The sequence below is a fragment of the Balaenoptera physalus genome, assembly GCF_965194825.1.
Source record: "Balaenoptera physalus genome assembly, chromosome: 15".
Classification (NCBI taxonomy): domain Eukaryota; kingdom Metazoa; phylum Chordata; class Mammalia; order Artiodactyla; family Balaenopteridae; genus Balaenoptera; species Balaenoptera physalus.
The window spans coordinates 70,991,015-71,015,748 of NC_138894.1; the positions used below are offsets into that span (position 1 = coordinate 70,991,015).

The 24,734-nt window shown below is 38.0% G+C and overlaps 1 protein-coding gene across 3 annotated transcripts; it reads left to right on the plus strand.

Moving 5' to 3' along the window:
- Positions 1-9,108: 9,108 nt before the first annotated feature.
- FAM98A (family with sequence similarity 98 member A) lies at positions 9,109-24,453 on the plus strand. Of its 3 annotated transcripts, none has more exons than XM_082426993.1 (8): positions 9,109-9,275; positions 12,319-12,467; positions 14,629-14,763; positions 18,309-18,493; positions 19,525-19,605; positions 20,163-20,279; positions 22,367-22,534; positions 22,630-24,453. In XM_082426993.1, the coding sequence occupies exons 1-8, from the start codon at positions 9,223-9,225 to the stop codon at positions 23,308-23,310; spliced, it is 1,569 nt and encodes a 522-aa protein (XP_082283119.1). In that variant the 5' UTR covers positions 9,109-9,222; the 3' UTR covers positions 23,311-24,453. The 3 variants fall into 3 exon arrangements, with proteins under 3 accessions (XP_082283119.1, XP_082283120.1, XP_082283121.1); XM_082426995.1 differs by lacking the exon at positions 9,109-9,275 and adding an exon at positions 12,626-12,733 and having other exon boundaries at positions 12,334-12,467; XM_082426994.1 differs by lacking the exon at positions 22,367-22,534 and having other exon boundaries at positions 9,116-9,275.
- The last annotated feature ends 281 nt before the right edge of the window (positions 24,454-24,734 follow it).

Consider the following 24,734-nt stretch of genomic DNA (forward strand, 5'->3'; position numbering starts at 1 on the left):
GCAGGCTCAGTAGATTGTGGCTCACGGGCCTAGTTGCTCCGCGGCATGTGGGATCTTCCCAGACCAGGGCTCGAACCCGTGTCCCCTGCATTGGCAGGCAGATTCTCAACCACTGCGCCACCAGGGAAGCCCCTAGAAATGCAAATTCTTGAGCCTCATCCCAGACCTACTGAATCAGAACCTTTAGGGGTGGGGCCTGACAATCTGTGTTTTAAAAAGCCTCCAGTCAATTCTGATAAACACACAAATTTGAAAACCCCTGGGATCTAGATAATTTAGCCTTACTCAAGCAAAGGAGAGATTTGAGCCCTAGAGAAAATGTGACTCTTTTCTCTTAGTATGATTACATAGATAGCTGGCATTGTAGACACATAGGAGAGAAGCAAATTATCACACACAATGGATGCCTTAAGCATTAGGGCTTAATTCTGTCTTGCAGGTGGTTGAGAAGTGCTGGTCTAGAAGGGCTGGTCTAGAATGATGCCCAAAGTTTCTCTTCAGAGTCAAATTTATGTGACTTTACCTAAATTCTCCAAAACATAAAGTAATACAACACAGGGATTTGAATATAAATGTTTCTGCTTAAAATATAGTTTCTTCTTATCTCTACTGTGTTTATAAACAATGATCCTATTGTGACAATAAAGAAATTAAGTATATAACTGTTATTAAGAACTGGGAACTAAGATTTGCTGAGGACATTCAAAATCAACCTCAAGTTCACTAATCTAATCATAATGCCATATTGACAAGCTCTCCCTAGGACAGTGATTTATAGCCTTTATCCTGCTTTCGCCCCGTTTTGTTCACAGCACACTCCCAATCACTAGTATTTCTCATCACAATGCTGCTATTCTCATGAGAACTCTTATGCAGGGAAGGGAGAGCTTGAAAAGTCTCCTTGAGGATTCTAACCCCCCACATGATAATGGATCACTACACTAGGATGAAAGACAAAGTTGCTAATAACAATCTAAGTCAGTAGAGAACAAATCGTCCTACCAGAATAGCCTAGTTTTAAATAGGCATTGACTGAGTTCCAGGATGATCCAAGAGCTCAGAGCATAGTTCATTGTTGTATACCTATTTATTCCCTGCAAAGAATCACTTTATTCTTTCAGAAGAAAGCGAAGTCTGGTCATGAGAAAGGGAAAATTTTCTTGTCAATCAACTAATCTACATTTTTCATGCCTATTGTGTGTGCATCAGTGTACTAAGAAATATGTAGGAGGTGCATGGCTGTATAGCAACTGGATAGAAAAGATCAGAACATATTAAATAAGCAACCTAAAAATATAACATTAAGAAATGTTAAATTATCAAGGACTAATTATGAAACCATCTGATGTGGTTTCAAGAAAAATGGATTCCTAAACCCAACCCCAGAAATACTAACCTAAGACTTATCAGAAGCAGGGCTCAGGATGAGGCCCAGGGCCCATTTAAGTCCTCCAGATGGTTATGATAGTCAAGCTAGGCACACTACCTTAGAAATCCAGAAGAGGAAAATTAATTTTAACTGGTACAGTCAAGGAACACCTCTGTGGCACAGTGAAGCTGAGCTCAGCCTTGAGGGCAGGGTAGAAAGTAAACTAAGCAACAGAGAGACCAAAGAGCATCTGTGCACTTGCCTGGAGCAGGAATGTTACCTGGGACAAAGCGCTAAGGAAGCTTTGGAAGGTAGAGAATGAGTGCCTAAAACAGTCAGAGAAGGCTTCCCCCAGACTGAGTCTTAAAGATTGGCAGGAAGAATCTGTCAAACAGAGAATGAGGGAAAGGGGATTTCAGGCAGAAGAAACAACTTATACACAGTATAGAGATGTAGCATGGCAAGATGTGTTAAGTGAAGAGCAGACATTCTATATGACCAGTGAAGGAGATCAGAATGTGCCACCCCAAAATAATGAGAGTTTGGCCTGTAGACAAAGAATGCCACCTGCCATATCAGCAAACAAAGGATGTAGTGACCATCAGCCCCTGCGGCTGCCCCCGGTGGTACACCCTGAGGGGATTCAGGATGGAAAAGAACAGGATACTGGCCCTAGATAGTTGAGGTGCATATCAAAGGAGTAATTTCATCAAGCCCAGACTCTTGCATCTTCTCATACATAGAAAAGCACTAAATTCATTAACTTGAGATGTGTGTTTTTTCTTTAATTAACAGTAATCTTTTGATGTGCTGACTACCTGGTTTCTATTGCAAAAACTCCTATATACCCTGGCTCCTCCCTTTCTTCTTTAGAGCAGTCCCTCAGAGCCTTCTGAGAGGCTGTCTCTGGGGCTTAAGTCCTCAGCAAGTCCGCTGAATAAAACATAGGTCTCAACTTTTAGGTTGTGCAATTTTTTCAGTTGACAGGCATATAGATTATTTTGAGCTGAAGTCAATTGAGAATCAACAGATGCAGAAAGAAGTCTTAGCAGAGCTTCCATTAAATGACTAAAAGCAGAAACTTCTAAGAAACTAGGAGTGTCATAAATCTCCACTCTGGGGGAGTTTTATGGCCATGAAGAAGAAAGAAAGTTGTGGAATGAATCTACACAAATAAACCTTACTAAAATAATGCTGATCTTCCATTACTTTCCCTATACATGTACCTTCCCACAATTTATCCCCCCCAGAACCTCAACCTCCCTTCCCTTTGTTTAGTCACTTCTTCACAATGTATCGCTCTTCACTAAAGTGGTATATAAACTCTGAAGTCTAACCATCTCTTCGGGGTTTTCACTTTACTTCTCTGAAGCACCATGAGCATTAATAATAATAACAACAGGGACTTCCCTGGTGGTGCAGTGGTTAAGAATCCGCCTGCCAATGCAGGGCACACGGGTTCGAGCCCTGGTCCGGGAAGATCCCACATGCCGCGGAGCAACTAAGCCTGTTAGCCACAACTACTGAGCCCACGCACCTAGAGCCTGTGCTGCGCAACAAAAGAAGCCCGCACACCGCAACCAAGAGTAGCCCCCGCTTGCTGCAACTCGAGAAAGCCCATGTTCAGCAACAAAGACAATGCAGCCAAAAATGAAGAAATAAATGAATAAATTTTTAAAATATGTATATATAATAATAACAACAACATCAATAAAAATTTGTGTGCCTTTTCTCCTGTTAATCTGTCTTTGTCAGTTTAATTTGTAGGCCCCATTCATGAACCGTAAGAGGGTACAGGAAAAAATTTTCTTCCCCTATACTAGAATGGGCAGAGGAGGAAGAAGGAGACCCCTATGAGAGACCAGGGTAAGAGAAGTGGTCAACATGATTAAGAAGTAAAAGAATAAAACTGAACTTCTCAAACCCTCAGGGGAGAAAGTAAATTGCTGGGTGTACGTGCATATGATATATTGTGCGAGTGATAGGATCCAGAAACCACAAAGAATGAGTAGATTCATGTCCCATCTAAAAGAGGCAGCCTTCTCAACCCAAGCCAACAGCTGCCTTGTTGGGCATGAAGGACCTGGTGCTGCCAAGTCATCTGATTTATGTTTTCAAGAAAACCCAGAAATTCAGATTTTTAGATAATATCTCCAAACTTTTAAATAATGACTCAAAATTCTTCAAGTTATTATTTAGGCCAAAACCCCACACAACTCCTGGCCCGATATGGATGCTAGTTTATCACTTCTGGGCTAGAGTTTAATAAACTCTTACTGCATCCAAATTAGACCAGTGTCTGTGTGATTCACTATGTGCCTAATTCATGGGTTGGCAGAACATGGCAGCTAGGCTGAAGACATTTTGGGAAAGAACAAAAATCAAGTTTGGAGCTTTTATTCTGGAAAGACCTGTTTATGTCTGTATATATCTATAACCACATCTATATGATTTATATCTATGTATATATAGATATCTATATCTTCCTCAATTTAAATATAGACATTATTCTCAAACTTTGTAATATTTTTCAAAAATTGCCAGGGCTTAGAAAGTATACTATCACAGCCAGAGGCATGATTTGAAAAAAAGCATTCTTTGTTAGTGAACAGGCATACCTCATTCTATTGTGCTTCACTTTATTGTGCTTCACGTTTTTATAAATTGAAGGTTTGTGGCAACCCTGCCTCAAGCAAGTCTACCAGCACCATTTTCCCAACAGCATTTGCTTACTTTATGTCTCTGTGTCACATTTTGGTAATTGCTGCAATACTTCAAATTTTTCATTATTATTATATTTGTTAAGGTGATCTGTGATCAGTGATCTTTGATCGTAATTGTTTTGAGTTACCACAAACTGTGCTCATATGAGATGGCTAATTTAATAAATGTTGTGTATGTTCTGACTGCCCCACTGACCAGCTCTTCCCTGTCTCTCTCCCTCCTCAGGCCTCCCTATTCCCTGAGACACAACTATATTTAAATTAGGCCAGTTAATAATCCTTCAGTGGTCTCTAAGTATTCACATGAAAGGAAGAGTCACACACCTCTCACTTTAAATCAAAAGCTAGAAATGATTAAATTTAGTGAGGAAGGCATGTCTAAAGCTGAGAGAGGCCATAAGTTAGGCCACGTGTGTCAAACAGTCAGCCAAGTTGTGAATGCAAAGGGAAAGTTCTTGAAGGAAATTAAAAGTGCTACTTCAGTGAACACACGAATGATAAGAAAGTAAGACAGCCTCATTGCTGATATGGAGAAAGTTTTAGTGATCTGGTTAGATCACACCAGCCACAACACTTCCTTAAATTAAAGCCTAATGCAGAGCAAGGCCTTAACTCTCTTCAATTCTGTGAGGAAGGGACATAAGAAAAGTTTGAAGCGAGCAGAGGTTGGTTCATGAGTTTTAAGGAAAAAAGCCATCTCCATGATGTTAAAGTGCAAGGTGAAGCAGCAAGTGATGATGTAGAAGCTGCAGCAAGTTATCCAGAGATCTAGGTAAGATAATTCATGAAGGTAGCTACCATAAACAACAGATTTTCAATGTAGAGGAAACAGCCTTCTACTGGAAGAAGATGCCAGAAGACTTTTATAGCTAGGGAGAAGTCAATGCCTGGCTTTAAAGCTTCAAAGGACAGGCTGACTCTCTTGTTAGTGATTAAGGTAGCTGGTGACTTAAAATGAAGCCAATGCTCTTTTACCATTCTAAAAATCCTAGGGCCCTTAAGTATTTTGCTAAATCTACTTTGCCTGTGCTCTATCAATGGAATTACAAAGCCTGGATGTCAGTACATTTGCTTACAACATGGTTTACTAAATATTTTAAGCCCACTGTTGAGACCTACTGCTCAGAAAAAAAAAAAAAAGATTCCTTTCCAAATATTACTGCTCACTGATAATGAACTTGGTCACCCAAGAACTCTGATGGAGATGTACAATAAGATGAATGTTGTTTTCATACCTGCAAACACAACATCCATTCTGCAGCCCATAGATCAAGGAGTAATTTCAACTTTCAAGTCTTATTATTGAAGAAATACATTTTTGTAAGGCTGTAGCTGCCTTAGGTAGTAAGTCCTCTGGTGGATCTGAGCAAAGTACAGTGAAAACATCCTGAAAAGGATTCACCCTTCTAGATGCCATGAAGAACATTTGTGGTTCATGGCAAGAGGTCAAAATATCAACATGAATAGGAGTTTGGAGGAAGTTGATTCCAACCCTCATGGATGACTTTCAAGGGGTTCGAGACTTCAGTGGAGGAAGTAATTGCAGATGTGGTGGAAATAGCAAGAGAACTAGAATTCGAAGTGATGCCCAAAGATGTGACTGAATTGCTACAATCTCATGATAAAACTTTAACAGATGAGGAGTTGCTTCTTATGGATGAGCAAAGTGTTTTCTTGAGATGGAATCTACTCCTGGTAAAGACTGTGAAGATACTTGAAATGACAACAAACGATTTAGAATATTACATAAACTTAGCTGATAAAGCAATGACAGGGTTGGAAACAACAGACTCCAGGTTTGAAAGAAGTTCTGCCGTGGGTAAAATGCTATCAAACAGCATTACATGCTACAGAGAAATCATTTGTGAAAGGAAGATTCAATTGATGTGGCAAACTTTTTTGTTGTCTTATTTTAAGAAATTGCCACAGGTCCCCAACCTTCAGCAACCACCACCCTGATTAGTCAGCAGCCATCAACATCAAGGCAAGACCCTCCACCAACAAAAAGATTATGACTTGCTGAATGCTCAGATGATGGTTAGCATTTTTTAGCAATAAAGTATTTTTAAATTAAGGTATAATGCTATTGCACACTTTATAGACTACAGTATAGTGTAAACATACATTTTATATGCACTGGGAAACCAAAAGATTCATGTGAATCTCTTTACTGTAATATCCACTTTATTGCCATGGTCTGGAACCAAACCTGCAACCTCTCCGAGGCATGCCTATAAGAGTATTTGAGACCCTACAAGATTAAATTCTACATGCTAATATTTAGGGAGGAAAAAGTACTGTTTTCACTGTGCAAGCTGAAAAGGACTTTAGTAGCATACACAAACTTTAATTTCATGAGCAACATGAGCAAATCTAGGGTCTTTCTTACTTTCTCCTTGTTGGAGAGTCATTCTAAGGGCAAATTCATTAAAACTGGAAAGTGCTATATATATATTTTAACATTTATTTATTTATTTTATTATTTATTTTGGTTGCACTGGGTCTTAGTTGCAGGCTCCTTAGTTGTGGCATGTGAACTCTTAGTTGCGGCATGCATGTGGGATCTAGTTCCCTGACCAGGGATCGAACCTGGGCCCCCTGCATTGGGAGCATGGAGTCTTAACCGCTGCGCCACCAGGGAAGTCCCTATATATTTTTTCAGACTCTTTTAATTGAGGAAAAAATTATTTATTTTAGGTGTCTGTTTAATCAACTTTGAGAAACCATTTTATGACAAATGACAAATCTTATATTCAAGTTTGTACCGACTTACTTGCCATTATAAAAATTACCCTTCTATGAATATTAGAAGTAACTTTCTTAAGAATCTCAGCTGCATAAAAATTTAACTACTACATAATTCAAAACTTTGCCTATAATCATCTTTAAGGTTATGACATAAAAAGATATTCCTCTGAAAACTAAAATCAGTTTTCATTTCAATTTTCTCCATTACTTTTTTTTCACAAGTATAAAATGTTTTCTCTTTACTCTTTACAAGAATATTTGGAAAGGCTGGACTGTAAACTAAGATTATTCATTATTTCTAGTTGAACACCTTCTAAACAGAAAACTCATCTCTCAAAGATAATCTGATGGACTTTAGACAACTCTAACTGTTAGAAAACTCTTTCTTATATTGAACTGAGGCAAAAACCAGGGTTCCTAACTCCCAGATCAGAGTTTTTTCATATAATTCAGCTTGAATAAGGTCTTTAGATATCCAGGTTACAATACAAAAAAAAAAAAAAACAATTTCAAAACAAAATGCAAATGATTCCTACTAGATCCTATAGAAATGATGGCAATATTTACTTTTAAAAGCATTGATTTCATTGCAGTAAAGTCCTTTATAGAATTATTTTAAATAATAAACAAACCACTTTGTGTTGGCTACCCTCCATTTACTCTAACAATTTGCATTAGGTAGAGAAGAATAATACATTTAGGGGAGTCATCATTTGTTCACTCACAAATACTATGTGTTATAACTTACAATGAAAAGTGAGTCAAGAATGAAAACCTCCCCCCCCCCCCAAATTGATTTTGCACTAAGAATTACTTTTTGTTTAGCACCTTCAACAACCCTATGAGAATAATTATTCCATTTTTATGGTAAGGTAATTATACACAAGATATACAAGCATACATAAGTTGAGTAAGTTGTTTATTCAACTAGCCAGATAGTCCTATCTTTTCATATCCTGCTTATAAATCCTTATTTGACTAGTCAGATAAGAAGAAATACGGATTTAGAGATACCTCAGTCTCAAGAGCCAGGTCCTTATTGGCCTTACCATTTTTGCAGACCATTAAGCCACTGAGCCCTTAGTGTCCTCATCTGCAAAATGGGAGTTAATACTTACACAGCCTTATGGTGCTTGCATAAAATAATGTTGATCAAGGAAGTAATACTATGTCAAGCACACACTAGGTACATAATAAATGTTAATTCCTTCCCCCCACTCCAGATGGCGCAAAATAAGGAATTTAAAAAGATACTATTAAGGATAGGGAGCATTTATCCATTAGACACGAAAATGAGAACTACAAAATTAAATCTACTGGTATCAATGTGAAAACTCTTTAAAAAATGCCTACATAGTGCAGCGTATACCAATTTATAGTTAAATATAATTTTCTAAATATGCCATCACTTTGAAAACAATTTTTCTCATTTTTTCAATAATTTCTAAGCACATACCCAGCCAGTAACTGCAAAGAAACCACAACCCATCGTGAACCAAGTGTCACACCCTGCCAAATAATGCCAAATCAACAACGGTACAACAAAAATTTATTTACTCTTTAAACTGCGTGAATTTAAATCTATTCTATTTGAGATTGATACGGAGTGAAAACCTCCTCTTACCTCCGTTCCCCCTTTAAAATAAGATGCTTAGTGTCTGGGAAGGGCTTAAGGTGCAAAGTAAAGAATGTAAACGGAGGGAATGAAACAACTTCATGAGTACATTCGTGTCAAGGGAAAGTTGACTCCTCCCTAACCCTGAAATACAGCTACTACAGCCACAAGGAAATACAATGGCATGTTATCGGCCATTTTCCGCATTTGGCCCGTCTACCCCTGTGCTAAGGAAGACCGGAGCGCACGAATTTCCCCTTTCTCCATAACCCACAGCTAAAGCTAGAACACGCCAGCAGGCTGCAGACACCCACTCGGGTGACTGAGCTCCCGAGACTCAGTTTCACAGCCAGCACCCACCCAAGTCTTAAGACCCTCCCCACCCACGACGATCCTACCCCGCCCGCCTCGCCCCAAGATTCGCACATGCGTACACCCAATTAGGAGAAGTTAGAGCGTTCCCCGACTCGCCTAGTCCCCACGCCCAGCTGCCACGCAGCCAGTCCTCTTGCCCTTCTTTGGGCCGCTAGCTTCACTATTCAGTAATACGCATGTGCAAACGGTGTCTCCGGGCCACCCGTTAGCTGGCTGGAGCCGGAAGGCAGGCGGAACCAAGTTTCTTGCGCACGCTCCAGGCATGCGCAGTGCAGGGCCTGAGGCGCCAGCTGTCGATTTGGAAGTTCCGGGGAGGCAGCGCATGCGCGAGTTTACGCGTTACCGGCGAAGAGAGGAGCCTGACGACTCGGAAATTTGAATACCACAGTAGCATGGAGTGTGACCTCATGGAGACTGACATCTTGGAGTCGTTGGAAGATCTCGGGTAAGACTGCCAGGGCACGGGTCTCCCAAACCCCACGCTGCTGGCGCCCCGGGAACAACTCCTCCGCCCCAGTCAGAGACACCTGCCTCTCCACGCCGCACCCCGTGGCTCCTGACTGTCGCCTCCCTGTAGCTCCGGGACCCCAATGCCACGTCCACTGCCTGCCCTGCCGGGTCGGGGCCCTCCAGCTGCGACACCCTAGGCCTGCCCTGTGCTTCCTGCAGCCGAGTTACCCGCAGCGTTTGTCAGTCATGCGTGTCATTGTCTGGGTTTTGGTTCTCGCCACCACGCTCCCCGAGCTCCTCTCCTTGCGCCTCATTCTCCTGCCCTACCCCCTCACTCTGGAGGTTGCCAAAGTTGATTCTCTGTTTTCCTACTTGTTCTCCAAACTTCCTGCTCCTGTCTTGAGCCCCTACTCCTACCCCATCCCCCTACTCTCAAAAAAATCTGCTTTGCCCAGTCATGTATGCATGTGCCCAGGCTGCCCTCAGCCACAAGTCCGTGCGCTGCATACGTTCCGCCCGCCAGCTCACTTGTGCACTTAACCTGTCACCACCTTCCTGGGAACCACTGGCAGTTTCCCTTGACTCTGACACTCCTTCATTGAGCCACCGTTAGCCCTTACCCTTAGGGGCCTCTTCACCCACCAAGTCCCTGCATATTTGTTGTGCATTTTGTCTCTCCTCGTGACAGTTAACTCAACCATAATTTATCAGTATCCAGAAGCTGGAAATAGGGATTCTTATCTCACTGGGTCACCCAGATCAGTGTACTCTGTTAAAACTTGAGAACTTAGAATTTCTTGGGCTAAATGTGGTTCCAGAAACAAACTGTATGATTAAATATTTGCCTACAGGTACGATATCAAAAAAAAAAAAAAAAGAAAGAAAGAAAAGAAAAACAGATTTAGGTAACCATATTTATAAAGTAACAAGTCCCTTATCAAAACCTTCCCCGAGGTTTTTCCGTACCATGGAAACCTTTGGGGGAAACCTGTCTTCTTCAGGAAAGGATACCTTGGGTTCCCAAAATCTGCCCGTTTAAGTAACTTGTCCTGGCGCAGATTTTTATGAAAGGAAATGGTAGTGCTTATCATCTTTTTTTGTCAACATGAATTATCATTGTTCTTTTCTTTGGAACTTGCTCTTAATTGTCATGACTATTCTGGACTTTAGGCGGTTTATTTCTTTGATGAGAGCCTAAGTAGAAGTCACATTCAGCAAAATGGTGTCTTTTTGGTGGTCCTCTCAGACTAAATTGCTAAGTTTCACACATGAAACCATTCAGTAAACATTTTTGATGAACACTTGTTCTGTTGACAGTGTTGATCTGAGCACTTAAGGGTACAGAGTGAGGTAGAAGAGAAGTTCACACTGTGAAAATATGCTGTGAGGAGAACTGAGGAGGGCCAGGAAAAGGAAAGGAAATGGGGAAGGAAAACTGGGAAAGGAAACAAGTCCTAAGCTTCCTAGAAGAAGTGACACTTAAGATTAATCTTGAAGGAGGAGTAGAGGGAGGATGGAGGTAAACTGTATTTAAATGTAATGCAGAATTTAAATTCTGCATGGATAGAGGTCCCTTAACAATTGGTGATGGATGCCATTTCTTCCCATTATTGTTCTTTTATTCTCTGTTAACTATGTTTTTCTTCTTTTGGGTACTATAAAAGTCATTGTTACTATAATAACTCCAGTTAAATAAATCATGGAGATGGGTTGTTATGTAAACCATGGATAGTCTGAAAACTTGACTATACATTTTAACCCATAACTGCCTAGTTTGGTGGCATTCAGTCATTAAAATTTAGCCTTAATTGAATGACATGTACTTTTCAAGGATTTACTGTGAAATATTAGAAATAAATGACCATTTATTTTTTACCTGGTACACAGTAGGAATTCAGTAATTACTTGTAGAATATATTAATAAAGTTTAAATGTGTAACACAAGGAGAAATTTCTAGGCCTAGTTTTTTTATTTCACTGTCTAATAATATGTGGTTTTGAATCTAGATGCCAGGCTATATATAATCTCATTTTTTGTGTGAGATTTCTTCTGTCCCATTAAATATATAAACATATAATTATATTTTAGAAGGATTGACTGTTATCATTTCTCTAACATCTCTATACCTCTAAATATCGAGTTATCTTAAGCATATAATGTATCATATTTAATAAGTGCTTTTATCAATATTACATTTAAAAGAAGATAAAATAACCTTCTGAAGAATATGTATTTTAAAATTACCTTGAGAATGATAAAATTTTTAATTCTAGCTACTTTCTGGATTGAGGTTCATTGTTACTATTGTCTTTTATGAATGTTTGAACATTTAATAATTTTTTAAAATTACATTTGAATCACTTACAAAGGATTGGGATTCAGTTGCACCATTTCACCTAAACATCAACTCACCAGCAATTATTAAATTAATCTTCACATTTCTCTGGTACTAGTAAGTCTTAACTAATCTTAACTATCATTAAATATAGGAGGGGGAAATAAATGAATAATTGGAAAGCTTTTGCTTTTAAAGAAAGTCATTAAAAACCAAATCTAATTAATTTCTGGAAAAATTTCTAGAAAATATAACCTAAGTTTTATTTCTGAAATAGTCAACTATAGTATAAATAGTTATCACTTATAATCTAGTTTTAATACTAATTCAATTAAAGTAAGAAAGTAAACCTTTGTACAATAAGAGCTCTCAGTAAATGTACAGAGGTTGACATAATTTAGTACATGTGATTCTATTCAATATTCACATACTTTGAGGGGATTAGCTTGTTTTTTCTAATGGTTTAGTTTATTTATATTTGTAAGTTTAGAGACTGGTCATTGTAATTTATCTTTGTTAAACCATTGCTTAATTATACAAATAAAAATGTAAATACATTGTACCTGTAATGTATTAGATGTGATTTTATATTCTTCTGAAGTATAATTTCTTACTCACCAGTTACAAGGATCCATTGTTAGAAGATGTAATGTATTAGATGTGATTTTATATTCTTCTGAAGTATAATTTCTTACTCACCAGTTACAAGGGTCCATTGTTAGAAGATGGCGCTCTGTCTCAGGCAGTCTCTGCTGGAGCCAGTTCCCCTGAGTTTACCAAACTCTGTGCTTGGTTGGTGTCTGAATTAAGAGTGCTCTGTAAACTAGACGAAAATGTGCAAGCAACTAACAGTAAGTAAACATTCAGTTTTAGGTGCAAAATGTAAAAATAAAGTTTGTATTGTCAAGTGAACATTATCAGTACTACAGCTGAAATTTCAAGTTCTTTGTAAATGTAAAAAAAAATTTGTAAAGAAACCAAATGCTTTTTTCTCCTCCATTGTTTTTAGAGATAAGGTGATTCTGAAGTTGAAAAACTGGAATGTAGTCATACAACTGTTAAAAATTTGTGGAAGTTGAAAAGACCCTATTACTGAGACACAGAAAAATGGAGACAAGTATATATGAACTTTTCATTCTTTGTAACAACTTGTGAGATCTTAAATTGGTGGCTAGAACTAGAAATTGGGGCGTTTTTCTCTGAGGACTACCAAATTCCAGTACATATAGCATGTAAAGTAAATGCATTCCAATTCTGTTATACATAGGGAGAAGGAATACTTTATTAGGAAGCTTTCTGTGTCATAGGAATGTATCACTAGATGCATCAAAACTAGATCCAGCACCATCAGATTTATGGTGTTGAGAGCTGTTTTACATTTGCCAATTTTGTTAACTGCTTTAGCACCAGTTTTGATGCTGTGAAAGAGGCAAAAGCTTGGAATCTGATGCTCCACAACCTGGTTCCCTCCTATCATAGGTAAACCCATAACAGGAGATAAAGAAAAATGCCCACCTGCTAATCCACCCTTATGGAGAACTATACACATAATCCCATTTTTTTCCCCCACAGAATCCCATTTCAAAGAGCTCACTCTTGCATATTTAGTATATTTAATGTGTATACATCAGTGGCATCCAATTCTAATTATTAAGGAGAGTATAGTGTAACAGTAGTAGCAGCAGCTTACACTTACTGAGCACTAGCCATATTCTAAGCACTTTACTAGTGTTAACTCATTTAAACCTCAGGGCAACCCTACCAGGCAGCTTTTATTACTCTTTTATACCTTAAACGAGGAAGCACTAAGGTTAAGTACATTGCCTGAGGTCACACAACCAGTAAGTGCTTCAGTCCCCAGCAGTCAAGTTTGGGAGCCAGTGTTCTTCACGCTGCCTCTTGACCTAACATTTCAGAGATTGTAGGTGCCCTTGAAAACACCTATACGGTGTTAACTGTTTATAACCAGGAGCCCTGTTGTTCAAATGAAAACATCTTATAGAAGTCAATATAAAACAGGTAAAAAGTGTGGCTGTTTTAGTTGAAGTTGAGAGGGACTATTTTGAGCACAGCTGTCTCCTCCCCGGCTGCCTGTAACGGAGTTCTTTGGAACTGAAGTTCATGGAACACAGCTTGCAAAACATTGATAATACATTCTTCCCATTTTATAGGTGAGAAAATGGACTCAAATCAAGTGACTCTCAAAGTTTGTTAGTTAAATTTTACCCCTTTGTGATATTGGTTAGAGAACTATCAAAATAGTAAAGAAGAAAGAACATTGCTTTTCCTTCGTTCACCCAGTAAGCGCTATACTTGACACGTTATGAGAAAACAGAAACACAAATCATGTTCGCCATCTTCAAATATAGTCTACCTGGGAATTTTAGGCACAACTGAAACAACTGGAGATAGAACAGTAGTTAAATACTTCACTTTGTGGTTCACAGGGGAAGGAAATCAGTGAGTGTAGCAGGCCCTGGGGAAGGTTTCATCAAGGAGCAAGACCACTGGGCTTTGATGGATAGGTGGGGTTTGATAGAGGAGGAGAGAGTAGAGGGCATATCAATCACCAGGAGTCACTTAAGTGAAGACACGCAAGTAGAAATGAGACTGACTATTCCTGGGACAGTGAGGAGACTGGCCTAGCACAAATAGAGGGAATGTTTGTGGAGGTTGTAGGTAACTACTATATACATGTAGTAGGAACTACTCCTAACAATACACTGGGAAGGGCAAGCAGAGAGGCTATGAAGAATCTTTAAAGGCAAACAGAAAAAATTAGATTGGATGAGGTAGAAATTAGGAAGCCATTAATGGTTCTCAAACAAGGCAATAACCTAATGAAAACTGTTTAAGAAAGCACATTGGCAGTGGTGTGAGAAAGAATGAATTAGAAGAGACAGGAACTTGTGTTAGGAGAATACTTTTAAAATTTTCAATTTATATATAATTACTATGCCAATGGGGAAAACAATAATTTTTATTAAATAAGATTATTTTAATTCTTAAAAGGCCCAAGTGAAGCTGAAGAATTCCAGCTTGAGGTGAGTGGGCTACTAGGGGAGATGAACTGTCCATATCTTTCACTGACATCTGGGGATGTGACCAAGCGCCTTCTCATTCAGAAGAACTGCCTCCTTTTGCTCAGTAAGTTCATGGCTACTAGAATGTAGTCATTCTTTTTTATTTATGTTTTCCATGGATAATAAATGGGTGTAAAGAAAACTTTGTTAAGTTTCTAACTAAGAAGCTAATGATGGGCCCATGCGCTGGTAGCAGTTTTTGTAATTGCTACTCTTTTATGGTTTGAATTTGGTGTGGTGTTCAGCCTGGTGTGCTTCACCTAACATGACCAGAGGTAGTGCTGGAGGGTTATGCAAGTGTGTGATCACCACACCTCAGTGTTCTAGACTAGAAACACATTTTAAAGTTAACTAGGAAGATATTGTGGGAATAATGAAGATTTTTTTTTAATTAATTTATTTGAGGACAGTAACCATTCTAGGTGCAGTAAATGGTAAATGTAATTATTTAAAGTATTTTGTTGATATTTCTTTGTGGCTGGGTAATTGGGGATTTTGGTTTTGTTTGTAAAGATGTCAAATTACAATGTAAACATTTCTGGAATACTATTTGGATTGTTCCTGTACTTACTGATCATTCTGGGAAGTAAATTTTTAGGAAAAATTCTCTCCTTCCATGTTTTTTAAATATACTAACTACTGTTTCTCTCTTCGCCCTGAGAAACAATAAGTAGACTCACAAATTTTATTGCCTTGTATAAACTCTCCAATAAACACCACCAGTAGTCTTAAACTCAGAATTTTTGTAGCATTCTGAGACATGCTTAGAGGAAACTTTGGTTAACTGAATATTATAGTTCTTATTATGACAAACGCCATTCAGAGGATCTTTTAAATGTTCGTCTTTACAACTGAACTTTGGCTTCTGAAAAGTGATGCAACTCCAATTTTGAAGGTTCAGTCAAAGAAAAAAAAAGTGTGTTCACAGCCATTATACTTAGGAACTAAGGTATTCCAAAATCACTTTCTTAATTTCCCCTTTGTCAGATGATTGTTATTAGGTGGGTATGGGGGCAGGGGATAGACACATAACGTTAGATATTGCTTTAGATATTGATATTGTTGCATATAGTTCTTATGCATGCATTCATTATCCTTCAAATTGTATAATTTCAATAACTGGCTCAGCCACAGTATACTCACTGAATCTTCCTTTGTAGCACTGCTTTTCCTTTCCAATACCTGATATTTGGCACTTAGAATATGTTATCTTACATAGGAAGACAACAGCTGTGTGGAAAGCTCAGTAATGACCCTGAATAGCTAATTCTTCCAAAGAGCTATGAGTTTGGTCTTTTTGGTACTGATACTTATAAAAACCACTTGGAATATAAATATTTATAAAAATGCCTTTAACTCTTTCCTGTTTCTTAAGCGAGTGTCCTGAACATTATTATTTTGGACTCAAGGTCATAATTATATTTTAATGTGCTATCACCCCTCAAAAGCTTTTCAAGAATATATAACTATTTGCTCCTCAACTAAATGACTATATCAAATAAAGGTTACTCTGCTCTTCGAATTCTTCATACATACATACACACTGCTCCCTTCCTTCTCTTTATCTTTGCTTCTGCTCTTTGCCTTTTCGAAAATATTCCCTAGTTTGTATTCTCTCTCATGCTAGTATGCATTTATGTACATATACTCATTCTCTTTTCGCGCTGTATAAATATTTCTCATCTTTCCAAGTATCAGTTGTCACATCTCGATGCTATAATTTTACTTGCTTCTTCCAGCACCCTTACCTTACTGATTTGAATCTTTTAATACATTGCATTCTGAGGGGGAAAATAAACCAACCACATTAGAATTGTTAGTAAAATAGAATAGTCTATTCTCTAATAGTCTGTAGTGGCTGAAAAACTCTCATGTATCGGATTAAGAACTGTTGTGGCTGTTCATTGGCCTTTGTGGTTGTTAGGATATTTCCCTTAGGTATAATTAGTCAGATATCTTTGATGCATATATTCTTTATTCCTAACTAGAGTGTAGAGATCTTTTTTGTTTGTTATGTACAATACCTACAGTGCCTTTCCTGGTACTTTGAACACATCAGTTACAGTTAATGTTTTTCAACAGTAATTGTGTTGGTAAACTAATTTTGTGAATGCCTGAGCTATGTTGTCCCAAATTTAGAGACCAGTTTATTAAATCATATAATATATGATTTTCTAGAGCAAGGGTTGGCAAACTTTTTCTTAAATGGCCAGATAGTAAGTATTTTCAGCTTCCTGGGCCATAAGGTCTCTGTCACAGCTACTTAACCTTGCTGTTGTAGCATGTAAGCGGCCGTAGATGATATGTAAATGAATCAGAGTGTGGCAGTGTTCCAATAAAACCTTATTTGCAAAATCAGTTCATTATTTTCATGACACTGGGGTTTTACTGTTTCGATCTTTTAACTCATACAGTTTGGTATATGGAACATGTTAAGATTATATCAAACCCATTTAGAAGACCTTTCCAGAAACTTAGCTGTGTTTATTCTAGAATAGGATTTGGCAGCTTTTCAGAAATGATCTGCCAAAATTATGACCGCTGTACTTCTCACATTACACCTTGGGTGTAGGAAATGAGATATTCAAGCTGATCATTCTTTTATACTTATAATAGGGCTTAAGAGCCCAGAAAATGTCTTTTTCCAAAGCTGTCTTCCTAACATTGTCAGAAGGGTCTCACTTTGTCACATAACCTGAAATCCTGAGATCCAAATGATTATTAAACATCTTTTATAACAAGTTAAATGTCCTTGGGAAGGTTAAAGTAATAAGATTGAATATTTATACCTTCAACTGAATTACCTGAAGCAGATTGCAGCCCTCATTATACCTGCCTGAAATCAACACACAAAGGGATGATATTGATACGAAAGGACTCTGTCCAGAAATGATTAGAAAGTTTTGGGTTTTTTTTTTTTTTCCCCAGGGGAGGGGGTGAGAATGAGGAACATAGGAGGAAAGGGAATATTGAGAAGAATATAGATGGAAGAGGGTTTTCTGTGAACAGCTGGAGGGTGACCTTAGGCTACTGGAGACCATGTAAAAGGAATGTTTGGAACTTTAGTTGTTTCCCCCTTCTCTTGTAAGTGAAGCTTTGACTACTTAAAAATGTTCTTTCACTCTGGTCTTAAACAGACTACCTGAGTTTTGGAAGGTAAGAGGACAGGATAGTTGCATCACTGGTGTGTATCAGTTGTGAGAAGTAAAAAAAAATAATAATATAACTTTTTAACTGTTGCTGAAAATTGGCCGCCTGCCACCTTTTGCAAATTTGTTAACAGATGCCAGCCCCTGTTCTGGAGGTTCCTTAATAGTGAAATGCAAGAATCCACATTTTAAGATGTGATCTACCTTGATCCTTTGATTTCAAAGAAGAATTGCTTGCTTTTAAATCAGGCTTTAAACATATATTGGTTAAATACTGAATTACAGAACCAGTTTATATGTTACATCATTTGCAGGTAAAAATTGTTTTCCTTTCTTGTTTTTATCCATTCTTGCAGCTTTAAAAGTTACATATCATTAGGTCTATAGAGTTGTGACTCCAGACTTATGACTATTAATTGTAGCTGTATCTCATTTTGAAATCTTATTTTGTTTACTTCAGCATACCTCATCTCAGAACTAGAAGCTGCCAGAATGCTCTGTGTGAATACTCCTCCAAAAAAAGCTCAAGAAGGAGGCGGTAGTGAGGTCTTTCAAGAGTTGAAAGGCATATGTATTGCTCTAGGAATGTCCAAACCTCCAGCCAATATAACTATGTTCCAATTCTTCAGCGGGATTGAAAAAAAAGTAAGACCTTTAGTACCAGATTGTAGTGTATTAAAGGCATAGTCCTACAGTTGTTTGAAATGAAGCAAGTTAATTTCTCTTAATGGGAACCTAATGTGCATATTATTAAGTGATTGTTACTAAATAAGTTTTGGGTTTTAAGTCCTAGATACCTTCAAGAGAAATTGGTATTTTACTGTTTTTTTTTTTTTTAACATGTTAGCATGTTTCTTTTTCAAAAAGGAAACTTTGCACTTTGATTTATAAACTGAAATAAGCTAGAAATAATGTAAAAAGAATTAGGACTTGCATCCGTTTAAAAAACTTATTTTATCATTGAACTTTGATGCAATTAATTTTAAGGTCCTTATCATTAAATGTTACCACCATTCTCCCCATTGACTGGACAGAAAAGGATGTAAATGTTTGGGATTTTAATCCAGTCACTTCGAGTCTTACATGTTTCAACTGGCAAACTAGATGTGTTGACTGCTAATATAATCTAGTATGTGAAAATAAGTCAGAATTATTTTATACCACATGTTATCAACAGTTATGAGTTTTTATATAATAGATTAGGAACAAGCAATTTTAATTAAAAATTAATGAACAGAAGAGAATGATATTTGTTATAGCGGAGTTATTCTCTATATGCATATCTGCTGGACTCTAAGAATTGGTACATTTGCATTGTGGGGTAGATGGATGCCATGATGCACAAATTTGGCTGAACTCTACAGGGGAGCAGCAGTGTATCCATAGTCCATATTTTTCTGTGTGTTCATTCATTCATTCAGCAAATACACATTGAATGCCCACTGTTGTCAGGCACTGTTCTAGGTGCAGTGAAGGACTCATGCTTCCATAGACACGTGAGGAGTGGGTCAAGTGAGTGTCTTTATCGTGTGGGTCTTGTACATTTCAAAACATCCTCCACCTTTGCCTCTGTCAGGAATCTTCTTTTGATGGCAAGATATGATGGGAATTGGGAAGATGAGGAGGATGTGTGTTTTACTTTTAGATTTGTTTATTCATTTATGTTTTTGTGTCAGTTAAAGGAAACATTAGCAAAAGTTCCACCTAATCATGTGGGAAAGCCTTTATTGAAGAAGCCAATGGGACCGGCCCACTGGGTGAGTAGTAATCATCCTGAGTAAACTTTGTAAGGAGCCATCTACCTATCTCAGGATATTTATGTTTGTGTTTTTGAAGTTATATTTTCTAATGTGTAGTTTCCTAGGTGGACATCCTTAGAATCATTTTTGTTAATCTTAAGATTTATCCAAAATAATTTTATTTATGTAAGATTAGAAGCACTTCTTTCATGTTTGTAAATATTTCACACAGCTGATTAAATTGAAGTTCAGTATGATGCATGTTTCTAATTGCCAAATGGGTTGCCTTCAAGCCAAACACTTCACTGGGCTGAGCTTCACACAGTGAATTATAGGAAAACTAAATGAGAATTTTGTACTTTACATATTCTTCATTATGTTTTGAGACAGCATTGTTATGCCTATCATTTCATTAGTTTATTAGTACTTCTTATTCTATTTATTAAATAACCTAATTAATTTTGTGCTGAGTGCTGGGGATTCAGTTGTGAATAAAACAGATACAGTTTCTGCCCTTTTGGAATAGGGGGTCAAGCAGATTTAAATTCTAACTGGTCTTCTTAATTTTGTTTCAGGAAAAGATAGAAGCAATTAACCAAGCCGTAGCCAATGAATATGAAGTTCGGAGAAAGCTGCTAATAAAACGTTTGGATGTCACTGTCCAGTCTTTTGGCTGGTCTGACAGAGCTAAGGTACACGTTATATCACTTAAAAGAGCAGAGTATTTATAGACATGATCCTTAAACATTCCTAGCACAGTTTAGATACAGTGGAGACTATAAAAGAGATACATAGGAGACACACATAGGAGTTTTTCTTTAGTGAGTTACTGAGTAGCAATTCTTTCAGCCATTCAGCAATAATAAAAACATTTATTTTTCAATTTTTTAATATTTTCCAACAAAGCTATATGTTATAAACCCTACTGGGAGTTCCCATTTGTGAGAGAAAAGGAGAGAGTATCTGAAAATTACTAAAAATAATAAATTTTACAATTATTTGTTTACTATACTTTAAGCTAGCAATTTAACTTGCTGATTAAATAAATTAATTAAATTAGAAATACTGGTTTTGGAGGACCAAATTTTATGATCCATTTATAGAGAATTGGAAAATCTGGTAAGACTTTGTTTTATTTCAGCTTAAATAAGATAATCCAGGTAAAGGTCTTGGTCATTCAACAGGTATTTATTAAATATCTACTCTTTTATCAGTAAGTGGTAATTAATTGGCGCAATTGATTAATTTGACCTTCTTAGAACCCTGAAATGGAACTAATTCTTGAACTTATGTGGAGGTTGGTCCAAATATGTTAGTATTCGATGTTCCGTTAATAGTGCATTCATTTTTAAAAGTAGATTTTTCTCTGAATTTTAATTGACTGAGAAAATGTTTTTCTTTAGTTTAGTTCTCCAGTTATCTTCCTAATACATTAGTTTCACCTAAAATTTTTAAACCATAGCATAGTCCTGTTTAGCTGCTAAATTGACGGGGTAGATATTTGAGTTACAGTATCTTAGTGTTGGAAAGGGGTTTTAGAGATCAGTCTTAACTCCCCTTATTTTGCAACTAAAGTGGAGAGCCAGGTAAATGGAAGGTTTTGCCTAAGATCTCACAGTGAGTCAGTAGTAACATGAGGAATAAACTATTCTCTTCTGGGACTGTTGAGGAAATACCAGTCCTTTCTTAAGTTGTCTTTGATAAAAACAGTCATTTTACTCTCGGCATAATACATATACTTCAAAAACAAAAACCTGCAACTCTCAGCTTGAAAAGCATGTAATGATTGATGGGTGTGTATTGACCCAAGGCATTAACACTACAGTTCTGGGGTTTTGTTTGTTTGTTTTTTAATAAATTTATTCATTTATTTATTTATTTTTGGCTGTGTTGGGTCTTTGTTGCTGCGCGCGGGCTTTTCTCTAGTTGCGGCGAGTGGGGGCTACTCTTTGTTGCAGCGCGCGGGCTTCTCATTGGGGTGGCTTCTCATTGCAGAGTGTGGGCTGTAGGCACGCGGGCTCAGGAGTTGTGGCTCGCAGGCTCTAGAGCGCAGGCTCAGGAGTTGTGGCGCACGGGCTTAGTTGCTCTGTGGCATGTGGGATCTTCCCAGACCAGGGCTCGAGCCCGTGTGCCCTGCCTTAGCAGGCAGATTCTTAACCACTGTGCCACCAGGAAAGCCCTAACTTGCTCCTTATATCCTTTGTTCATTCATCTTTTGTGGTCTTATGTTACACATGCATTAAATGTACTTCTACTAAATGGTTAAAGTAGACGCTTTTTCTTAATTATTATTTATGATAGAGGAAAGTATTACATGGGGGATCACTTTTGCAAGAAATATGTATCATGTTAACATAATTAGTTCAAATTAGTCACGGGTAACATTTTTTTATCTCATAGTAAGCAGATGAGAAAATTAAAAAAGCAAAATTGTTGAAATGGGTTTCCATTCTTATATTTAAATAGATAAAATGAAGGTGTTTGATTTGAGACCAATGGCATGGGGAACCTTTTTGTCCCACTGTCCTAAAGGGAAGCCCTTTTACCCCCATATCCCCCTCCCCCCATCATTCCCTGGGGACACGGGGGTAAAGGGGCTTTATCTCAGCTGTACTCTTTAGTTCTTCACTAGATAGGAGCAATGGTGAGTATGTAACTTTTTCTCTCATCTGGAGCCTAGTAAATATTATCATCAGAAATTTTGGAAATCTTATTTAATATCAATGTTTCTATGTCATCTTGAAAATTGACATTTGTCTTTGAACACTTTCTTTCACAGAGTCAGACAGAAAAATTAGCGAAGGTTTACCAGCCAAAACGCTCAGTCTTATCTCCTAAAAGTACTATTTCTGTTGCCCATCTTTTGGCCGCAAGACAAGACTTGTCAAAGATTTTAAGGACAAGCAGTGGCTCTATAAGAGAAAAGACTGCCTGTGCCATCAATAAGGTGATGAGAGTACCTTTAGTTTTCTTTCAGATACATTTATTTCTGTTTATAAAATAAAGTAATTCAAAATTTTAAATGTCTTTCTTATCCCATAGGTGTTGATGGGCAGGGTTCCTGACAGAGGAGGTAGGCCCAATGAAATTGAACCTCCACCCCCGGAGATGCCGCCATGGCAGAAAAGGCAAGATGGCCCCCAGCAGCCAGCAGGAGGCCGCGGAGCAGGGAGAGGTGGTTATGAACATTCCTCATATGGAGGACGAGGAGGTCACGAACAAGGAGGAGGGAGAGGCGGACGTGGTGGCTACGACCGCGGTGGCTACGACCACGGTGGCCGAGGGGGAGGAAGAGGAAATAAGCATCAGGGAGGCTGGACAGATGGAGGGAGTGGAGGGGGAGGTGGCTACCAAGATGGTAGTTATCGAGATTCCGGTTTCCAGCCGGGTGGCTATCATGGTGGCCACAGTGGTGGCTACCAGGGTGGTGGTTATGGTGGCTTCCAAACATCTACATATACAGGAAGTGGATACCAGGGTGGTGGATATCAGCAGGACAATAGATACCAAGATGGAGGGCATCATGGTGATCGAGGCAGTGGTCGCGGAGGGAGAGGTGGTCGCGGAGGCCGAGGTGGTGGACGCGCAGGCCAGGGAGGAGGTTGGGGAGGAAGAGGGAGCCAGAATTATCACCAGGGGGGACAATTTGAACAGCACTTCCAGCATGGAGGTTATCAGTATAATCATTCTGGATTTGGACAGGGCAGACATTATACTAGTTGAGGCTACAGAACCTTACATTTTGCTAGAGCTCAAGTAATAGAAACTTAGTTTCAGAATCCTGAATCCAGCATTGATTTTGAGTTAATGTGAGACCACAGGTGACAGGCAGATTCCTGCTTGGCATAAGCATTTGTAGGTCTTCATACAATACTGTTCATTTTGGGTTTTGTTTTTTTTTTTTAATGGACTTACATAATGCTGTTTATTTGAGAAACACATACAGTATCTCTCCTTTGTATGAAGAATTTCTTAAAAGGTAATTAAAATCGCCTTTAATTGACCAGTAGACTAATTCCACAGTCAGAACATGCATATTTTTCTGAACAAAATTACTTGAATAAGTAGTTTTCATGTTTTCAATATGCAGTTTTGAAAAATGAGGATTCTCCTAGATTTTTTTAGATTTACAACTAGGAAACCTTCCTCATATTAACAATCCATTTATATGTATTTTCCTTAAAGTATTCTAATGCCTATTTTCCAAGCACAGTTCTGCCCTGATTGGCTTCTTATTCTGAGAGGTTATGCAACATTTGCTTCATGATAGAACTTCGAGGTCAGTTCCTATTAAATGAGCTCTTCTGCAGATAGCACATTCAGTAGCCTTACCCTTTGGATGGAATACTGTACCATATGCTCAACTCTGAAAATCTTGAACACGGCCAAAATCCGTAAAGATTATAAAAGCAAACTAAGTTGTGAACCTATAGTACACGTAGGCATTTAGTTAAGTATAGCAATTCAAACTGACCTGCATCCATTCAAAACAAGTTCCTCCTTCAACCTTATTTTTACTTGAAATCTGCTAGAAGAAACAGCAAACTGAAATTTGTTTTATGCACGAGTTAATACCACTGGCTCAGCAAATACAAGTTAGTTTGCTTTGGGCAGGAGACTTTTTTTGTAATGGAAAAAATGCACTACCAAGTAAGAGGACAGATTTTTGCTTAGAGCAGGAGGCCCTTTATTATTGCTGCAGAAAACAAAAGCCTGGCTGCGTTGATGTTTGACAGTCACCTTTACTGAAATCTACATGACGCTTCTTGCTGGGTTTTTGTACACGTAAATATTGTCAAGCTGTGAAAGAAAATGGCTGGAGGTGTGCTTTGTGTGAAAGGTGAGCAATAAAGTATTTGTATGTTCTCTCTCTGGTTTGAGTTTTATTTTAGCCACTTTTTTAAACTGAATTATTCAGGACGCTTTCTTCAAGCCTCTGAACTAAGGCCTTTGTTCCCCAAAGATTCTCAAGTGTTTCCTTGAAACATAATTTGTAGTGAAAGATAACCCTCACTCTAGAACCTTAAGTAAGTTGAAAAATAGCTATTTCCAAATTTACCTTTTATTATAACTTTATAGCTGGATAACTTCACTACTTACCCCTGGCCCCTAGGTGTAGCTGTTGCTGCACAGTGTGTTAGGCAAAG